The 16,005-nt window shown below is 38.8% G+C and overlaps 1 protein-coding gene across 9 annotated transcripts in view; it reads right to left on the reverse strand.

Annotated features, from left to right (window-relative positions):
- DNM3 (dynamin 3) overlaps positions 1 to 16,005 on the reverse strand; it is a 583,300-nt gene that overhangs the window by 377,438 nt on the left and 189,857 nt on the right. For all 9 annotated transcript variants that reach the window (XM_055111556.2, XM_034940650.3, XM_003824660.4 and 6 more), the window contains exons 5-7: positions 8,580 to 8,678; positions 7,825 to 7,985; positions 2,630 to 2,772 (exon numbers count right to left, since the gene is read on the reverse strand). In XM_055111556.2, coding sequence (XP_054967531.2) covers positions 2,630 to 2,772; positions 7,825 to 7,985; positions 8,580 to 8,678 — 403 coding nt within the window. The remainder of the gene's footprint in view (positions 1 to 2,629; positions 2,773 to 7,824; positions 7,986 to 8,579; positions 8,679 to 16,005) is intronic.

Genomic DNA, 16,005 nt, shown 5'->3' on the forward strand with positions numbered 1-16,005 from the left:
GAATAACACAGATTTGTGACCCCTCTAAACTAGCTCTAGCCTTGTTTTTCAATGGATCCCCACAATTCGATAATACAATCAAAACTCTTTAGCCCATCTCCCAGCATTTTATGGTCTGGCTTTGGCTGCCTCTTCAGCCCCATCTCTTACCACTCATCCCACTCACCTTCCAGCCAACCATAAGGAAGCCATTGCAGTTCCCCAAATGCACCATGTCCCTGTGCTTTTACACTTTTCTTTCTGCTCAGAACACCATTCTCTCTGTCCCTTGCTGCTTTGCCTGACTAATTTTTACGTGTTCTTTAAGACTCAGCTCAAGCATTGGTTCTTCCCAGAAACTTTTCATGATCCATGACTATCCGGCACCACTCCTCATCACCCCTCCTCTGCATCATCAGCGTGTTTCCTGCAGAGCATTTGGCACAGTACATTAACATTGCCATGTTTATTAGTCACTCTCCTAAGGGCAAGGAACGTGTGTTTTCTTTACCTTTCCCTGCTCAACATAATTGGGAGATTTAATAAATATTTGTCCCATGAAAGAATGAATTACCTTACACTGGCTGCTTGAAAGAAAGAAAGAAAGAAAGAAAGAAAGAAACACGAAAAAAAAAAAAACAACTATTTTCATTTGTGATTACCAGGTTTAGAAACTCCAATTTAAACATACTGGAACTACTTTCAAATTCAAAATCTAAAAGGGAAAAAATTCAAACTATCTAAAACTTGTATCTGTTCATTCCCTTCCATCAAAATCATGGATGAATGAAAAGTAGCTGCAAATTATTTAGGCCAAAGAAGCTAGACTGTAATTGGATTTAGTTATGTTCATGTATATGCTAATTTTATTTTTTAAAAACACCTGGAGAGGTATGACATACACACTGAAACATGAAAAATTTTTCAGAAAGTGTACTTCTAGCTGCTCCTTCCCTTAAACCCTATACCTCAGCCACCTGGCCCATTTACTAATCCGAGAACAAATGTTACCAAAGTTCTCATGATTCTCTTGCCCTCCTCCTTCCACATGACAAGGTCCTCTCCTACCACAGGCCCTCTGTTTTCTCTGCAAATTCACATCCTTCCTCACATGTAACTGCTTCCTCATCCGGGCTCCCTTAATATTTTACACTTACAGAAACATAGCATTTATTAGCTTCAACACAATTAATTGTGTTAAATTGTGTTACTTTTTATGTCTGTTTTTCCCTACTCTACTGGGACTTCTTGAGGGCAAGAATCTTATCATTCATTTCACAGAACCAGACACTGAGTGCATGAAGAGATTAGAGGAAGGAGGAAGAACAGAGAAAGGAAGGAAGGAGGGAAGGATAGAAGAGAGAAAAGAAATAGGTCAGAAAGAATAGGGCCATAAAGAAGGAGCTGAATCAGCCCTCTGCAAATCAAGAATCTAGCTGTGAAAAGTTCTGTAATCTGAGTCCAATAAAGTCACAGAGGCAAGACCCGGTATTTGCAAGCAGAATAGTTTTAGTTGGATATTAAGATAATGACCTAGGGCCTAAACAGAAATAGCTTTCTCTGTAACCTGAAGAGTTTTTGCAAGAGCTCAAGAAAACCCAAGAACAAAAAGAAAGAATAAATTAGGAAAGAGTTATATCTGAAAAAAAAAAACTCTTTCCTTTGTATAATATTTTTAATGAGGAAATATAGGATGAAGCAATTCATATTGTATTTAAATATTTGAGCATTTGGGAATCTTCTCACAAAGAAAGAAATTATAGTGTGCACTTTAAATGCCAATTGAAGGATGCTTTGATTGCCATGCTGCTGGGGAGAAAAGTGCGCCATAAGAGATGCCAAACATCATCTTCGGAGGTAGACCTCGGGTATCCTGCAGTGTGTGCTGGGCAGGGGAGCCTTCCTGTTGAGAGGGACTTGACACAAGTGGCAGCACAGGATAAAGGAACTGATGGAGACAGAAGGATTTGAGGGAGAGAAGAAAGTGTAAGATATAAAGAGCTAGGAATTCTCTAACAATTCTCTGCTATCCTACCCCAAGACACCACAGGAATAACTCTAGTAACCCAAAGATAAGATGGGAAGATCATGAAGGGGTGAAAAGATGCTTGGCAGTTTCACATTTACATTTTCAAAGGACTACATTAAAATCATTATGTAAAAGGAAAAAAAAAACTACAGCCTTATTGTTAGAACTTTTAAATTAAACCCTTGGTTCTCATTCCACTGAAAAATGCACACAAATAAGTTACATGAAATAATTGGAATAAAGGATAATAAGTACAATTGACATCCATAGAAACAGCTGAAAAATACAAATGATATTTGCATCTGTATTTACCCACTTCTAAGACAAGGGACAAAAATTCCTGCTGGGTCATCCCTAATGGTTTTACTCACTTAATCCAGTTTTAAAAACACAATTTAAATGGGCATGAGGATGCTCAACTGGTAAGTTGATAATAACAGAATAATACCAATAATTCTTGTTCAACAAAGCATAAAAATTCAAGAGTTATCTTGTATCATATAGATAGCCTCATATAGTTTACTTGCTACCTAAGAAGCAATGTGACAAATAGACTAAGGCAATAGAAAACTAAAGAAATTAGATTAAAATGCTGAGCCAAGGAAGGGAAATGTGACCTACTGCAGCAATGCTTTGGTCTTCCTTGTTGGGTCTTCTGGTTTGAAATTTTTGTAGGCTTCTACTTCATGTTCTATGGAGAGCAACTGTCCCTGTAGTTTGTTCCTGAAGTTTGGTAGGGTATCCCGAATGTGGTTGGTAAGTTGCTAAACAAAACAAAATGATACACACAGATTGAAGATTGAATCATATACACAGATTAAAGATTAACTCATGAGACAAAGATCCGCCTCCACTGTTTTTCTAATAATTCAAAATTTCAAACATTATGTCTGCATTTGACATTGACTATTATGTAGATAGGGAGAAGAAACACCAACTCCCTCCTCCACTGCCCTTCAGAGATGCTCAAAATTCCTTCATTTAGAGTCACTCACTTGAGCTATCTCTTTAAATCCAGGAAGACCCTGTTAAAATGCAGCTAATGTTACTAATGAGGCTGCCCAATAACACCTTAGCATGGAATGATTTACCAGGTCTCCTACCTTGTAGAAAGGAACCTTAAGTTAGAATGTGATAGAAATGAAGGAAGCTAGGAGTCACAGCTGCTACCCGGTGTTCTCAGGACTAAGTGGTTTACCACACTGATGAAGCTCAGGTAGCCAAGGTGCTAGAGGCACCTGTCAGCTGTTAATTTTCTCCACATTCTTCAGCTGAGGCAGAAACTTACTCGTACTTCCATCTCTAGATCCCAGTGCAACTCCATGACTGAGTAAGGGAAAGCTCTCTCTGCTATTGAAGGCTTGACATAACCATCTACTTGGCATTTCCACTGAGATCAGCAGGCACCTCAAGCTCAGTACAGTGAAAACTTTTCCAAGAGCCTAAGAGTGCATGATTAATTAAGAACAAAGGTGAGATAAAAACCCAGATTGTTTAGGTCTTACAGCCTTTCTATTACAATGCAGTTAAAGAAAAGTCTGAATTAAAAGAAAAAACAGATAATCTTGAACTTCCTAAGTGATGAACTTGAAATCAATGAAAAGAATATAAACTTCCTAGAAACGCAGAAAAAAGAAAAAATATTAAAAGTAAGGAGAATTTGTTAATCCAGTCTATCATTGTTGGACATTTGGGTTGGTTCCAAGTCTTTGCTATTGTGAATAGTGCTGCAATAAACATACGTGTGCATGTGTCTTTATAGCAGCATGATTTATAGTCCTTTGGGTATATACCCAGTAATGGGATGGCTGGGTCAAATGGTATTTCTAGTTCTAGATCCCTGAGGAATCACCACACTGACTTCCACAAGGGTTGAACTAGTTTACAGTCCCACAAACAGTGTAAAAGTGTTCCTATTTCTCCACATCCTCTCCAGCACCTGTTGTTTCCTGACTTTTTAATGATTGCCATTCTAACTGGTGTGAGATGGTATCTCATTGTGGTTTTGATTTGCATTTCTCTGATGGCCAGTGATGGTGAGCATTTTTTCATGTTTTTTGGCTGCATAAATCTCTTCTTTTGAGAAGTGTCTGTTCATGTCCTTCACCCACTTTTTGATGGGGTTGTTTTTTTCTTGTAAATTTGTTTGAGTTCATTGTAGATTCTGGATATTAGCCCTTTGCCAGATGAGTAGGTTGCGAAAATTTTCTCCCATTTTGTAGGTTGCCTGTTCACTCTGATGGTAGTTTCTTTTGCTGTGCAGAAGCTCTTTAGTTTAATTAGATCCCATTTGTCAATTTTGTCTTTTGTTCCCATTGCTTTTGGTGTTTTAGACATGAAGTCCTTGCCCATGCCTATGTCCTGAATGGTAATGTCTAGGTTTTCTTCTAGGGTTTTTATGGTTTTAGGTCTAACGTTTAAGTCTTTAATCCATCTTGAATTAATTTTTGTATAAGGTGTAAGGAAGGGACCCAGTTTCAGCTTTCTACCTATGGCTAGCCAGTTTTCCCAGCACCATTTATTAAATAGGGAATCCTTTCCCCATTGCTTGTTTTTCTCAGGTTTGTCAAAGATCAGACAGTTGTAGATATGTGGCATTATTTCTGAGGGCTCTGTTCTGTTCCATTGATCTATATCTCTGTTTTGGTACCAGTACCATGCTGTTTTGGTTACTGTAGCCTTGTAGTATAGTTTGAAGTCAGGTAGCGTATACACCATGGAATACTATGCAGCCATAAAAAATGATGAGTTCATGTCCTTTGTAGGGACATGGATGAAATTGGAAATCATCATTCTCAGTAAACTATCTCAAGAACAAAAAACCAAACACCGCATATTCTCACTCATAGGTGGGAATTGAACAATGAGAACACATGAACACAGGAATTGGAACATCACACTCTGGGGACTGTTGTGGGGTGGGGGGAGCGGGGAGGGATAGCTTTAGGAGATATACCTAATGGTAAATGACGAGTTAATGGGTGCAGCACACCAGCATGGCACATGTATACATACGTAACTAACCTGCACATTGTGCACATGTACCCTAAAACTTAAAGTATAATAATAATAAAATAAAAGAAAAAAAGAAAAAAAAAGTAAGGAGAATTAACATATCCAGATTGACTGAAGAAACTATTTTAAGTCATCTTTATGTTTATCTGAGGTTAGCTGAATATATTTATTAAATAAATCTAGAGTTATTTATCAATAGTTTATAACTGTATTACCCCCTTGCTCGCAGTAATAAATTATTGTTAGCACCCTGGCATGCGTTGCTGTTCTAACTATGAAGCAGGCAACAAAAGAGCTGAGAGGACAGCATTCCCGACAGCAACGTCACAAGAGACAAGGACCCAAATCTAACAGAACCAGCAACCACAAGAAACCAGCAACCAACTGATTGCCATGTGAACTGGTAAATAACAAAAATAGCTGATTTCCACCTTTTGCTTCTCAGACATCTCCAGAGCAAAGCAATACTGCGGCTTTCTAAAACACTTCTTCCCCTGGCTTCCATGATTCCAGCTCCTCTCATTTTTCTGCTATCCATTCTGGATGTATCTTCTCTATTTCCTTGGACAATTCACCCTCTTTGCCAGAAGAGTAATTATTGAAATTCCTCAAATCTGGGTCCAAGTCCTCTTTTTTATTTACTGTCTGTTCTCTCTTAAGGGAATCTCATTCCATCCTGGCTTCAATAAACATCCAAATACCTATAGCTGTAAGATGTTGTCTCCAAACAAGATTTATCTTTGCTGTGGCATGCATATTTGACCAGTTGATTGACTTCTCCTCTTGGATGTGTCAATGATATCTCAAGCTCAACATGTCCAAAATCAAGTATTTGATCTTCCCTTCAGGGTTCCCCGTCTTGGTGACTTCATAAGAATCTGGAAACCTGAGACGTAACCTTGACTCTACCTCTCCCATTACCCAACAGCTCTAATCTACCACCTAGTCCTCAATTTTCCTGAACATTTCTCAAACCCGCCCCTTTTTTTACTCTCCACTGGCCCTTACCACAACCAAATTCCCATAATTTCTCACTTTTACTTCTAACTGGTCTACTCTTGGTCTTCTTGTCAATACCATATTCTTTTTTCACCCACGGATCTGATCTTGTTGTTCCTCTACTCAGGACCTTTACATGACTCCTCATTGGTCTTAGGTAAGAGCCAAAATCCTCAATTTGGTCTAGAAACATCACAGGATTCAGCCACTGCCTACGTCTCCAATATCATCTAATACAACTCACTACCTCTTTCTCTGCCTTCCCCCCACAGTGAAAATTTCATTCAATTTTTCAAAAACGTCATGTCATTTTCCAGCATTTTCCATATAAATTATCCCACAGGAGCAGAAGTATTGGTACACATACATAGCCATAGAATTATCTTAGTTTCAAACATAGTATAAATATTATTGAAGCAATAAAGAGAGAGTGATTATCCAGGAAAGGAGAAATCTTCAATTAAAAAAAAATCGTTCAATTTTTAGTCAACAAGTATCCAATTGTGTCATAACTTGGGGGTCACCTGTAATAACCTAATAGTCAACCACCTCCTTTTGTTTTTCCAGTATTCAAAACCTAACTCATTTCCAGCTTTATCTTTCTAATCATATTAGTGAGTTTCCTCTGAGATTTTTTCAGTTTATTTGTATTTTTTGTAGGCAATTACAGCTGTTAAAGCAGTATTCTAAAGAGAGTTTTGACAGTGCAAAATATATTGGTAGAGTGTTAGCATTCTTGCATAACAATGCTCCTTCTCAAAAATATATTCATATTTTTAAATGATACAATCATAGTGATGTTTCCTAGTGTCCAAATATTTATCCTTAATTAAAAAGTATAAACTTTACAATAGTCTGTATTGTACCTCTTAAAATGGAATTATAACATAATTTTTTATTTTCTAAAATTTCTTCTCAGTTGTTTTGCCTAAATGGTTCAGGTATAATGTCACATATTGTGACAGCTATTGATACTTTCCAGGAGCTAAGAATCAGAAATCTACTTGATTGATTGATTGCCTGATTAAGTTTGTATGTAACGGTTAAAGCATAACTTACAAGAATATTTGTGAGAAAGGCTGCTAATCACATTAAGTCAATATAATCAAAACTCAGGGAGGAGGCCCTGCATTCAATGACAATGATGCTTGTCATAACACTTAACTCCAATAGGGGAAGGAATATCTGTAACCAAGTAAGAGCATTTGAGGATTTACGGAAGAAGTGTGTGCATAGTGCATGGAGCGGGGTAGGCAGAAGGCCCAATTCTAAATTATTGTGGGAAAAGGGGTTATCTAGAAAAGCATCTTAGATGAGTGGAAATCAATGATTATTTAATTAGGATTTGTGATTCTGAAGATTTTAAATTAAGAAACAAATCAATTCTAAACAAAGCCATAAAAAAAATTTAACAGAAAGTGTAACCTAGCCATTACAGACTGGTGCTTCAAAAACAGATCCCAAGAGATCAACTTTTCAAAGCTATAAAAATTTAACTTCTCAAGATAACTACATATTACAAGTGAGTATATGCTAAAATGTGTATCCCTGTTCACTGTTCCTAAATAGGTATGTGTTTCTGCTTTGATAATTGTTCTGCAATAATAGGAAGGTGAGTTCTATTCACTGAGAACAGTAATAGTGTGAATCTGAGGTACTAATATTCATTTTTAAAATCCCTATCATTGAAGCTGCATGTCTTGTTTTGGAAAAAAAAATAAACTTAAAAATAATAAATATGAATTCCAGCACCCACTTACATATTTCATAATTGTTCTTGTTGCTTGAAAGAACATTTTTACCTGATTAAGGACCTTCTGCAAGTGTGGGGTTCCCATTCGGTCAGCGATATGTCTGTAAGCCGGGTGGGAAAGGAAAAACTTCCTCTCTGCCAGCATGGCTGACTTTATGTCCTTCTTCCCATCTATGTCCTTCTGGCTTCTGTTTACCACCCCCACGTAACCTGAAACAAAACACAAATCTATGGAGTTGGGGACACTTTTTGTGGCTTATTCTAGGGAGATTTCAAGGCTCTCACATAGGCAGAGTAAGAAAGGCAAAACTAGTTTTAGGCCTGAAGACTGAGTTCCTTTATAAAACTCAATGGGAAACATCAGTATTGAACACAGGCTGCTGATTGAGCCCACGATAATTTTTTAGCATCAGTACAATAATGCCTCTCACCCTCAAACTGTGTGCATTTTAAGAGAGTGTGTATCTTAGCAGTTTTGTTATATAGCAGGCAAGTAAATACCAGGCTTACAATAGTATAAGTTTATGTAGCCTATGATGAATATTTATAACCTCCCTTCAAACTCCTTCCTTTTCCTGTTTTCTTATTCCTGTTATTTTAAGGAATAGTTCTCCCTTTGGATTATTTTCTAATATATCATTTGGGAACATACAGCCATTCCAGAAAAGTATAACTAATAATAAATCCATTCCTTACAACTGAGAAGGCATTAAAACCAAACCTCCTAGTGGCTTCCCAATCATTTCTCTTGCATATAACAAACAAACAAACAAAAAAAGTCTTGTATAGACCACAGTACATTACCCCTGCGAAGAGGCAACAGTTTGTTCTCTAGAACATCCCTGGCATCCGTTCCTTCATCCATAAGGTCCAGTTTGGTGATAACTCCAATGGTTCTCAGACCTGCATCATAAACAAACCCAACATTACACAATTTGCAGAAGACTAACAAATTTTAGACATATATGTCACAATGCTAAATGTAAAGCACATTTTCCTGGTCCTTTTCCCATTTCCTTCTGTCTTACTTTGTTTTCTAAGTGCTACTTGAGTTTGGTGATTTCAGTGTGATGAGGAGGACAGTTGCCAAACCACCCATCCAGAAGATAACCTTCAACCCAAGGGAGAAAAACAAATAGCTATAGCACAAAAATAATTTCAAAATATAAGAGTTTATTTTTGTACCACGCATATATGGAAATTATACATTTTCATTTTGCTCCTAAGTTCTCCACCTAATATGAATATTTGAAATTTTTATGTATTACATTATTAAAAGCAAATAAACAAATAAATAGGTTATGCATGGACCAATGATGACAGTGCTCATAAACCAAGGATTACTATTGATCCAGTTCTAGTCACTGAGGTCAAAAAAATTAAAAGAAGAAAAGCAGGTAAAGTGCCATCACCAAAAATAAACTTGTAAGCCACACAGCATTCACTATTCCTTAGAAAAGGAAATATGATTTAATGGAAAGAAGACTGTACTAGGAATTACAAAGCTTGGATTCTAGTCTCAAGGCAAGTCACCAAAACTCCCCAGGTCTCAGTTTTCCTCATCTGTCAAATAAAGAGTTAGAAACCATGATCTCCAAGGTCATGTAAGAACCTAGACATTTTGTGTAGCACGTCATATACATGATATTTGTCATTTGCTTTCTTCATTAGATGAAATGGACAGCATTTGCCTAGTAATTTATATTGCTTTATGTTTTATTTTACTTTAAGTTCCAGGATACAAGTGCAGAATGTGTAGATCTGTTACATAGGTATACGAGTGCCGTGGTGGTTTGCTGCACCTATCAACCCATCATCTAGGTTTTAAGCCTCCCATGCATTAGCTATTTGTCCTAATGCTCTCCCTCCTCTCATCCCCAACATCCTGACTGGCCCCAGTGTGTGTTGTTCCCCTCCCTGTGTCCATGTGTTCTCATTGTTCAACTCCCACTTATGAGTGAGAACATGTGGTGTTTGCTTTTCTGTCCTGTATTAGTTTGCTGAGAATAATGGCTTCCAGCTTCATTCATGTCCCCGCAAAGGACACGAACTCATTCCTTTTTATGGCTACATAGTATTCCATGGTGTGTATGTACCATATTTTCTTTAGCAGTCTATCATTGATGGCCATTTGGGTTGGTTCCAATTCTTTGCTACTATAAATAGTGCATCAGTAAACATATGTATGCATGTGTCTTTATAGTAGAATAATTTATATTTCTTTGGGTATATACCCAGTAATGGAATTGCTAGATCAAATGGTATTTCTGGTTCTAGATCCTTGAGGGATTCCCACACTGTCTTCCGCAATGGTTGAACTAATTTACACTCCCACCAACAGTGTCAAAGCATTCCTATTTCTCCACATCCTCTCCAGCATCTGTTGTGTCTTGACTCTTTAATGATCGCCATTCTAACTGGCATGAGATGGTATCTCATTGTGGTTTTGATTTGCATTTCTCTAATGACCAGTGATGATGAGCTTTTTTTCATATGTTTGTTGGCTACATAAATGTCTTCATTCGACAAGTGTCTGTTCATAACCTTTGCCCACTTTTTGATGGGGTTGTTTGTTTTTTTTCTTGTAAATTTGTTTATGTTCTTTGTAGATTCTGGATATTAGCCCTTTGTCAGATGGGTAGATTGCAAAAATTTTCTCCTATTCTGTAGGTTGCCTGTTCACTCTGATGATAGCTTCTTTTGCTGTGCAGAAGCTCTCTAGTTTAATTAGATCCCATTTGTCAATTTTGGCTTTTATTGACATTGCTTTGGTGTTTTAGTCATGAAGTCTTTGCCCATGTCCTGAATGGTATTGCCTGGGTTTTCTTTTATGGTTTTTATGGTTTTGGGTCTTACATTTAAGTCTTTAATCCATCTTGGGTTAATTTTTGTATAAGGTGTAAGGAAGGGGTCCAGTTTCAGTTTTCTGCATATGGCTAGCCAGTTTTCCCAACACCATTTATTAAATAGGAAATCCTTTCCCCCTTGCTTGTTTTTGTCAGGTTTGTCAAAGATCAGATGGTTGTAGATGTGCGGCGTTATTTCTGAGGCCTCTGTTCTGTTTCATTGGTCTATATATCTGTTTTGGTACCAGTACCATGCTGTTTTGGTTACTGTAGCCTTGTAGTATAATTTGAAGTCAGGTAGTATGATGCCTCCAGCTTTGTTCTTTTTGCTTAGGATTGTCTTGGCTACATGGGCTCTTTTTGGTTTCCATATGAAATTTAAAGTAGCTTTTTCTAATTCTTTGAAGAAAGTCAGTGGTAGCTTGATAGAGGTAGCATTGAATCTATAAATTACTTTGGACACTATGGCCATTTTCATGATATTGATTCTTCCTATCCAGGAGCATGGAATGTTTTTCCATTTGTTTGTATCCTCTTTTATTTCCTTGAGCAGTAGTTTGTAGTTCTCCTTGAAGAGGTCCTTCACATGCCTTGTAAGTTGGATTCCTAGGTATTTTATTCTCTTTGTAGCAATCATGAATGGGAGTTCATGCATGATTTGGTTCTCTGTTTGTCTCTTATTGGTGTATAGGAATGCTTGTGATTTTTGCACATTGATTTTGTATCCTGAGACTTTGCTGAAGTTGCTTATCAGCTTAAGGAGATTTCAGGCTGAGACGATGGGGTTTTCTAAATATATAATCATGTCATCTGCAAACAGGGATAATTTCACTTCCTCTCTTCCTATTTAAATATGCTTTATTTCTTTCTCTTGCCTGATTGACCTGGCCAGAACTTCCAATGCTATGTTGAATAGGAGTGGTGAGAGAAGGCATCCTTGTTTTGTACCGGTTTTCAAAGGGAATTCTTCCAGCTTTTGCCCATTCATTATGACATTGGCTGTGGGTTTGTCATAAATAGCTCTTATTATTTTGAGATACGTTCCATCAATACCTAGTTTATTGAGAGTTTTTAGCATGAAGGGATGTTGAATTTTGTAGGCCTTTCTGCATCTATTGAGATAATCATGTGGTTTTTGTCGTTGGTTCTGTTTATGTGATGGATTATGTTTATTGATTTGCATATGTTGAACCAGCCTTGCACCCCAGGGATGAAGCCAACTTAATTGTGGTGGATAAGCTGTTTGATGTGCTGCTGGATTAGGTTTGCCAGTATTTTATTGAGGATTTTTGCATCAATGTTCATCAGGGATATTGGCCTGAAATTTTCTTTTTTTATTGTGTCTCCACCAGGTTTTGGTATCAGGATGATGCTGGCCTCATAAAATGAGTTAGGGAGGGGTCCCTCTTTTATATTGATTGGAATAGTTTCAGAAGGAATGCTACCAGCTCCTCTTTGTACCTCTGGTAGAATTTGGCTGTGAATCTATCTGGTCCTGGGCTTTTTTTTGGTTGGTAGGCTATTAATTACTGCCTCAATTTCAGACTTGCTATTGGTCTATTCAGGGATTCAACTTCTTCCTGGTTTAGTTTTGGGAGGGTGTATGTGTCTAATAATTTTTCCATTTCTTGTAGATTTCCTAGTTTATTTGCATAGAGGTGTTTATAGTATTCTCTGATGGTAGTTTGTATTTCTGTGGGATCAGTGGTGATATCCCCTTTATCATTTTTTATTGTCTATTTGATTCTTCTCTCTTTTCTTCTTTATTAATCTGGCTAGCAGTCTATTTTGTTAATCTCAAAAAATCAGCTCCTGGATTCATTGATTTTTTGAAGGGGTTTTCGTGTCTCTATCTCCTTCAGTTCTGCTCTTATCCTAGTTATTTCTTCTCTTCCGCTAGTTTTTGAATTTGTTTGCTCTTGCTTCTCTAGTTCTTTTAATCGTGATGTTAGGGTGTCGATTTTAGATCTTTCATGCTTTCTCCTGTGGGCATTTAGTGCTATAACTTCCTCTATAAACACTGCTTTAGCTGTGTCCCAGAGATTCTGGTACGTTGTGTCTTTATTCTCATTGGTTTCAAAGAACTTATTTATTTCTGCCTTAATTTTGTTATTTACCCAGTAGTCATTCAGGAGCAGGTTGTTCAGTTTCCATGACATTGTGTGGTTTTCGTGAGTTTCTTAATCCTGAGTTCTAATTTGATTGCACTGTGGTCAGAGAGACTGTTAGTTACGATTTCCATTCTTTTGCATTTGCTGAGGAGTGTTTTACTTCCAATTATGTGGTCAATTTTGGAGTAAGTGTGATGTGGTGCTGAGAAAAATGTATATTCTGTTGATTTGGGGTGGAGAGTTCTGTAGATGTCTTAGGTCCTCTTGGTCCAGAGCTGAATTCAAATCTTGAATATCCTTGTTAATTTTCTGTCTCGTTGACCTAATATTGACAGTAGGGTGTTAAAGTCTCCCACTATTATTATGTGGAAGTCCAAGTCTCTTTGTAGGTCTCTAGGAACTTGCTTTATGAATTCTGGATGCTCCTGTATTGGGTGCATATATATTTAGGATAGTTAGCTCTTCTTGTTGCATTGATCCCTTTACCATTATGTAATGCCCTTCTTTGTCTTTTTTGATCTTTGTTGGCTTAAAGTCTGTTTTATCAGAGACTAGGATTGCAATCTCTGCTTTTTTTTGCTTTCCATTTCCTTGGTAAATATCCTTCCATCCCTTTATTTTGAGTCTATGTGTGTCTTTGCACATACGATGGATCTCCTGAATACAGCACATGGATGGGTCTTGACTCTGTATCCAATTTATCTCTCTCTCTCTCTGTGTGTGTGTGTGTGTGTGTGTGTGTGTTTCTTGAGACAGAGTCTTGCTCTGTCACCCAGGCTGCAGTGCAGTGGCACAATCTCGGCTCACTGCCACCTCTGCCTCCCGGGTTCCAGCGATTCTCCTGCCTGAGCCTCCTGAGTAGCTGGGACTATGTGCGCATGCCACCACGCCCAGCTAATTTTTGTATTTTTTAGTAACAGGGTTTCACCATCTTGGCCAGGCTGGTCTCGAACTCCTGACCTCGTGATCCACCCACCTCGGCATCCTAAAGTGCTGGGATTACAGGTGTGAGCTACTGTGCCCAGCCCAGTCTGTGTTTTTTAATTGGGTGATTTAACCCTTTTACATTTAAGGTTAATATTGTTATGTGTGAATTTGATCCTGTCATTATGATGCTAGCTGGCTATTTTGCCTGTTATTTGATGCAGTTTCTTCATAGTGTCAATAGTCTTTAAAATTTGGTATGTTTTTGCAGTGGCTGGTATCAGTTGTTCCTTTCCATATTTAGTGCTCCCTTCAGGAGCTCTTAAGAGTAAGGCAGTCCTGGTGATGACAAAATCTCTCAGCATTTGCTTGTCTGTAAAGGATTTTATTTCTCCTTCAGTTATGAAGCTTAGTTTGGCTGGATATGAATTTCTGGGTTGAAAATTCTTTTCTTTAAGAATGTTGATCACACCTGTAATCCCAGCACTTTGGGAGGCTGAGGTGGGCGGATCACGAGGTCAGGAGATCGAGACCATCCTGGCTAACATGGTGAAACCCTGTCTCTACTAAAAATACAGAAAATTAGCCAGGCGTGGTAGCAGGTGCCTGTAGTCCCAGCTACTTGGGAGGCTGAGGCAGGAGAATGGCATGAACCCGGGAGGCGGAGCTTGCAGTGAGCCAACATTGCACCACTGCACTCCAGCCTGGGTAACAAACCAAGATTCTGTCTCAAAAAAAAAAAAGGCATGTTGAATATTGGCCCCCACTCTCTTCTGGCTTGTAGGGTTTCTGTAGAGAGATCTGCTGTTAGTCTGATGGGCCTCTTTTCTGTGTAACCCGATCTTTCTCTCTGGCTGCCCTTAACATTTTTTCCTTCATTTCAACTTTGGTGAGTCTGACGGTTATGTGTCTTGGGGTTGCTTTTCTCAAGGAGTATCTTTCTGGTGTTTTCTATATTTCCTGAATTTGACTGTTGGCCTGTCTTGCTAGGTTGGGGAAGTTCTCCTGGATAATATCCTGAAAAGTGTTTTCCAACTTGGTTCCATTGTTCCCATCACTTTCAGGTACACAATCACATGCAGGCTTGGTCTTTTCACATAGCCCCATATTTCTTGGAGGCTTTGTTCATTCCTTTGCATTCTTTTTTCTCTAATTTTGTCTTCATGCTTTATTTCATTAAGGTGATCTTCAATCTCTGATATCCTTTCTTCCGCTTGATTGATTTGGCTATTGATACTTGTGTATGCTTCACGAAGTTCTCGTGCTGTGTTTTTCAGTTCCATCAGGTCATTTATGTTCTTCTCTAAACTGGTTTCTCTAGTTAGCAATTCCTCTAACATTTTTTCAAAGTTCTTGGCTTCCTTGTATTGGGTTAAACCATCCTCCTTTAGCTCAGAGGAGTTTGTTATTACCCACCTTGTGAAGCCTATTTCTGTCAATTCATCAAACTCATTCTCCTTCCAGTTTTGTTCCCTTTCCGACGAGGAGTTGTGATCCTTTGGAGGAGAAGAGGCATTCTGGTTTTTGGAATTTTCAGCCTTTTTGCACTGCTTTCTCCTCATCTTCATGGATTTATCTACCTTTGGTCTTTGAGGTTGGTGATCTTCAGATGGGGTTTCTGTGTGGATGTCCTTTTTGTTGACATTGATGCTATTCTTTTCTGATTTGTTAGTTTTCCTTCTAACGGTCAGGCCCCTCTGCTGCAGGTCTGCTGGAATTTGCTGGAGGTCCACTCCAGATCCTGTTTGCCTGGGTATCACCAGCGGAGGCTGCAGAACAGCAAAGACTGCTGTCTGTTCCTTCCTCTGGAAGTTTCGTCCCAGAGGGGCACCCACAAGATGCCAGCCGGAGCTCTCCCGTATGAGGTGTCTGTCAACCCCTGCTGGGAGGTGTCTCCCAGTCAGGAGGCACGGTGGTCAGGGACCCACTTAAGGAGACATTCTGTCCCTTAGCAGAGCTCGAATGCTGTGCTAAGAGATCCACTGCTCTCTTCAGAGCTGGCAGGCAGGAACATTTAAGTCTGCTGAAGCTGCACCCACAGCCGCCCCTTCCCCCAGGTGGTCCGTCCTAGGAAGATAGGAGTTTTATCTATAAGGCCCTGACTGGGGCTGCTGCCTTTCTTTCAGAGATGCCCTGCCCAGAGAGGAGGAATCTAAAGAGGCAATCCGGCTACAGCGGCTTTGCTGAGCTGCAGTGGGCTCCACCCAGTTGGAACTTTCCAGTGGCTTTGTTTACACTGTGAGGGGAAAACCACCTACTCCAGCCTCAGTAATGGCAGACGCCCCTCCCCAAACAAAGCTCAAGCGTCCCAGGTCAACTTCAGACTGCTGTGCTGGCAGTGAGAATTTC

Source organism: Pan paniscus, chromosome 1, assembly GCF_029289425.2.
Source record: "Pan paniscus chromosome 1, NHGRI_mPanPan1-v2.0_pri, whole genome shotgun sequence".
NCBI lineage: Eukaryota > Metazoa > Chordata > Mammalia > Primates > Hominidae > Pan > Pan paniscus.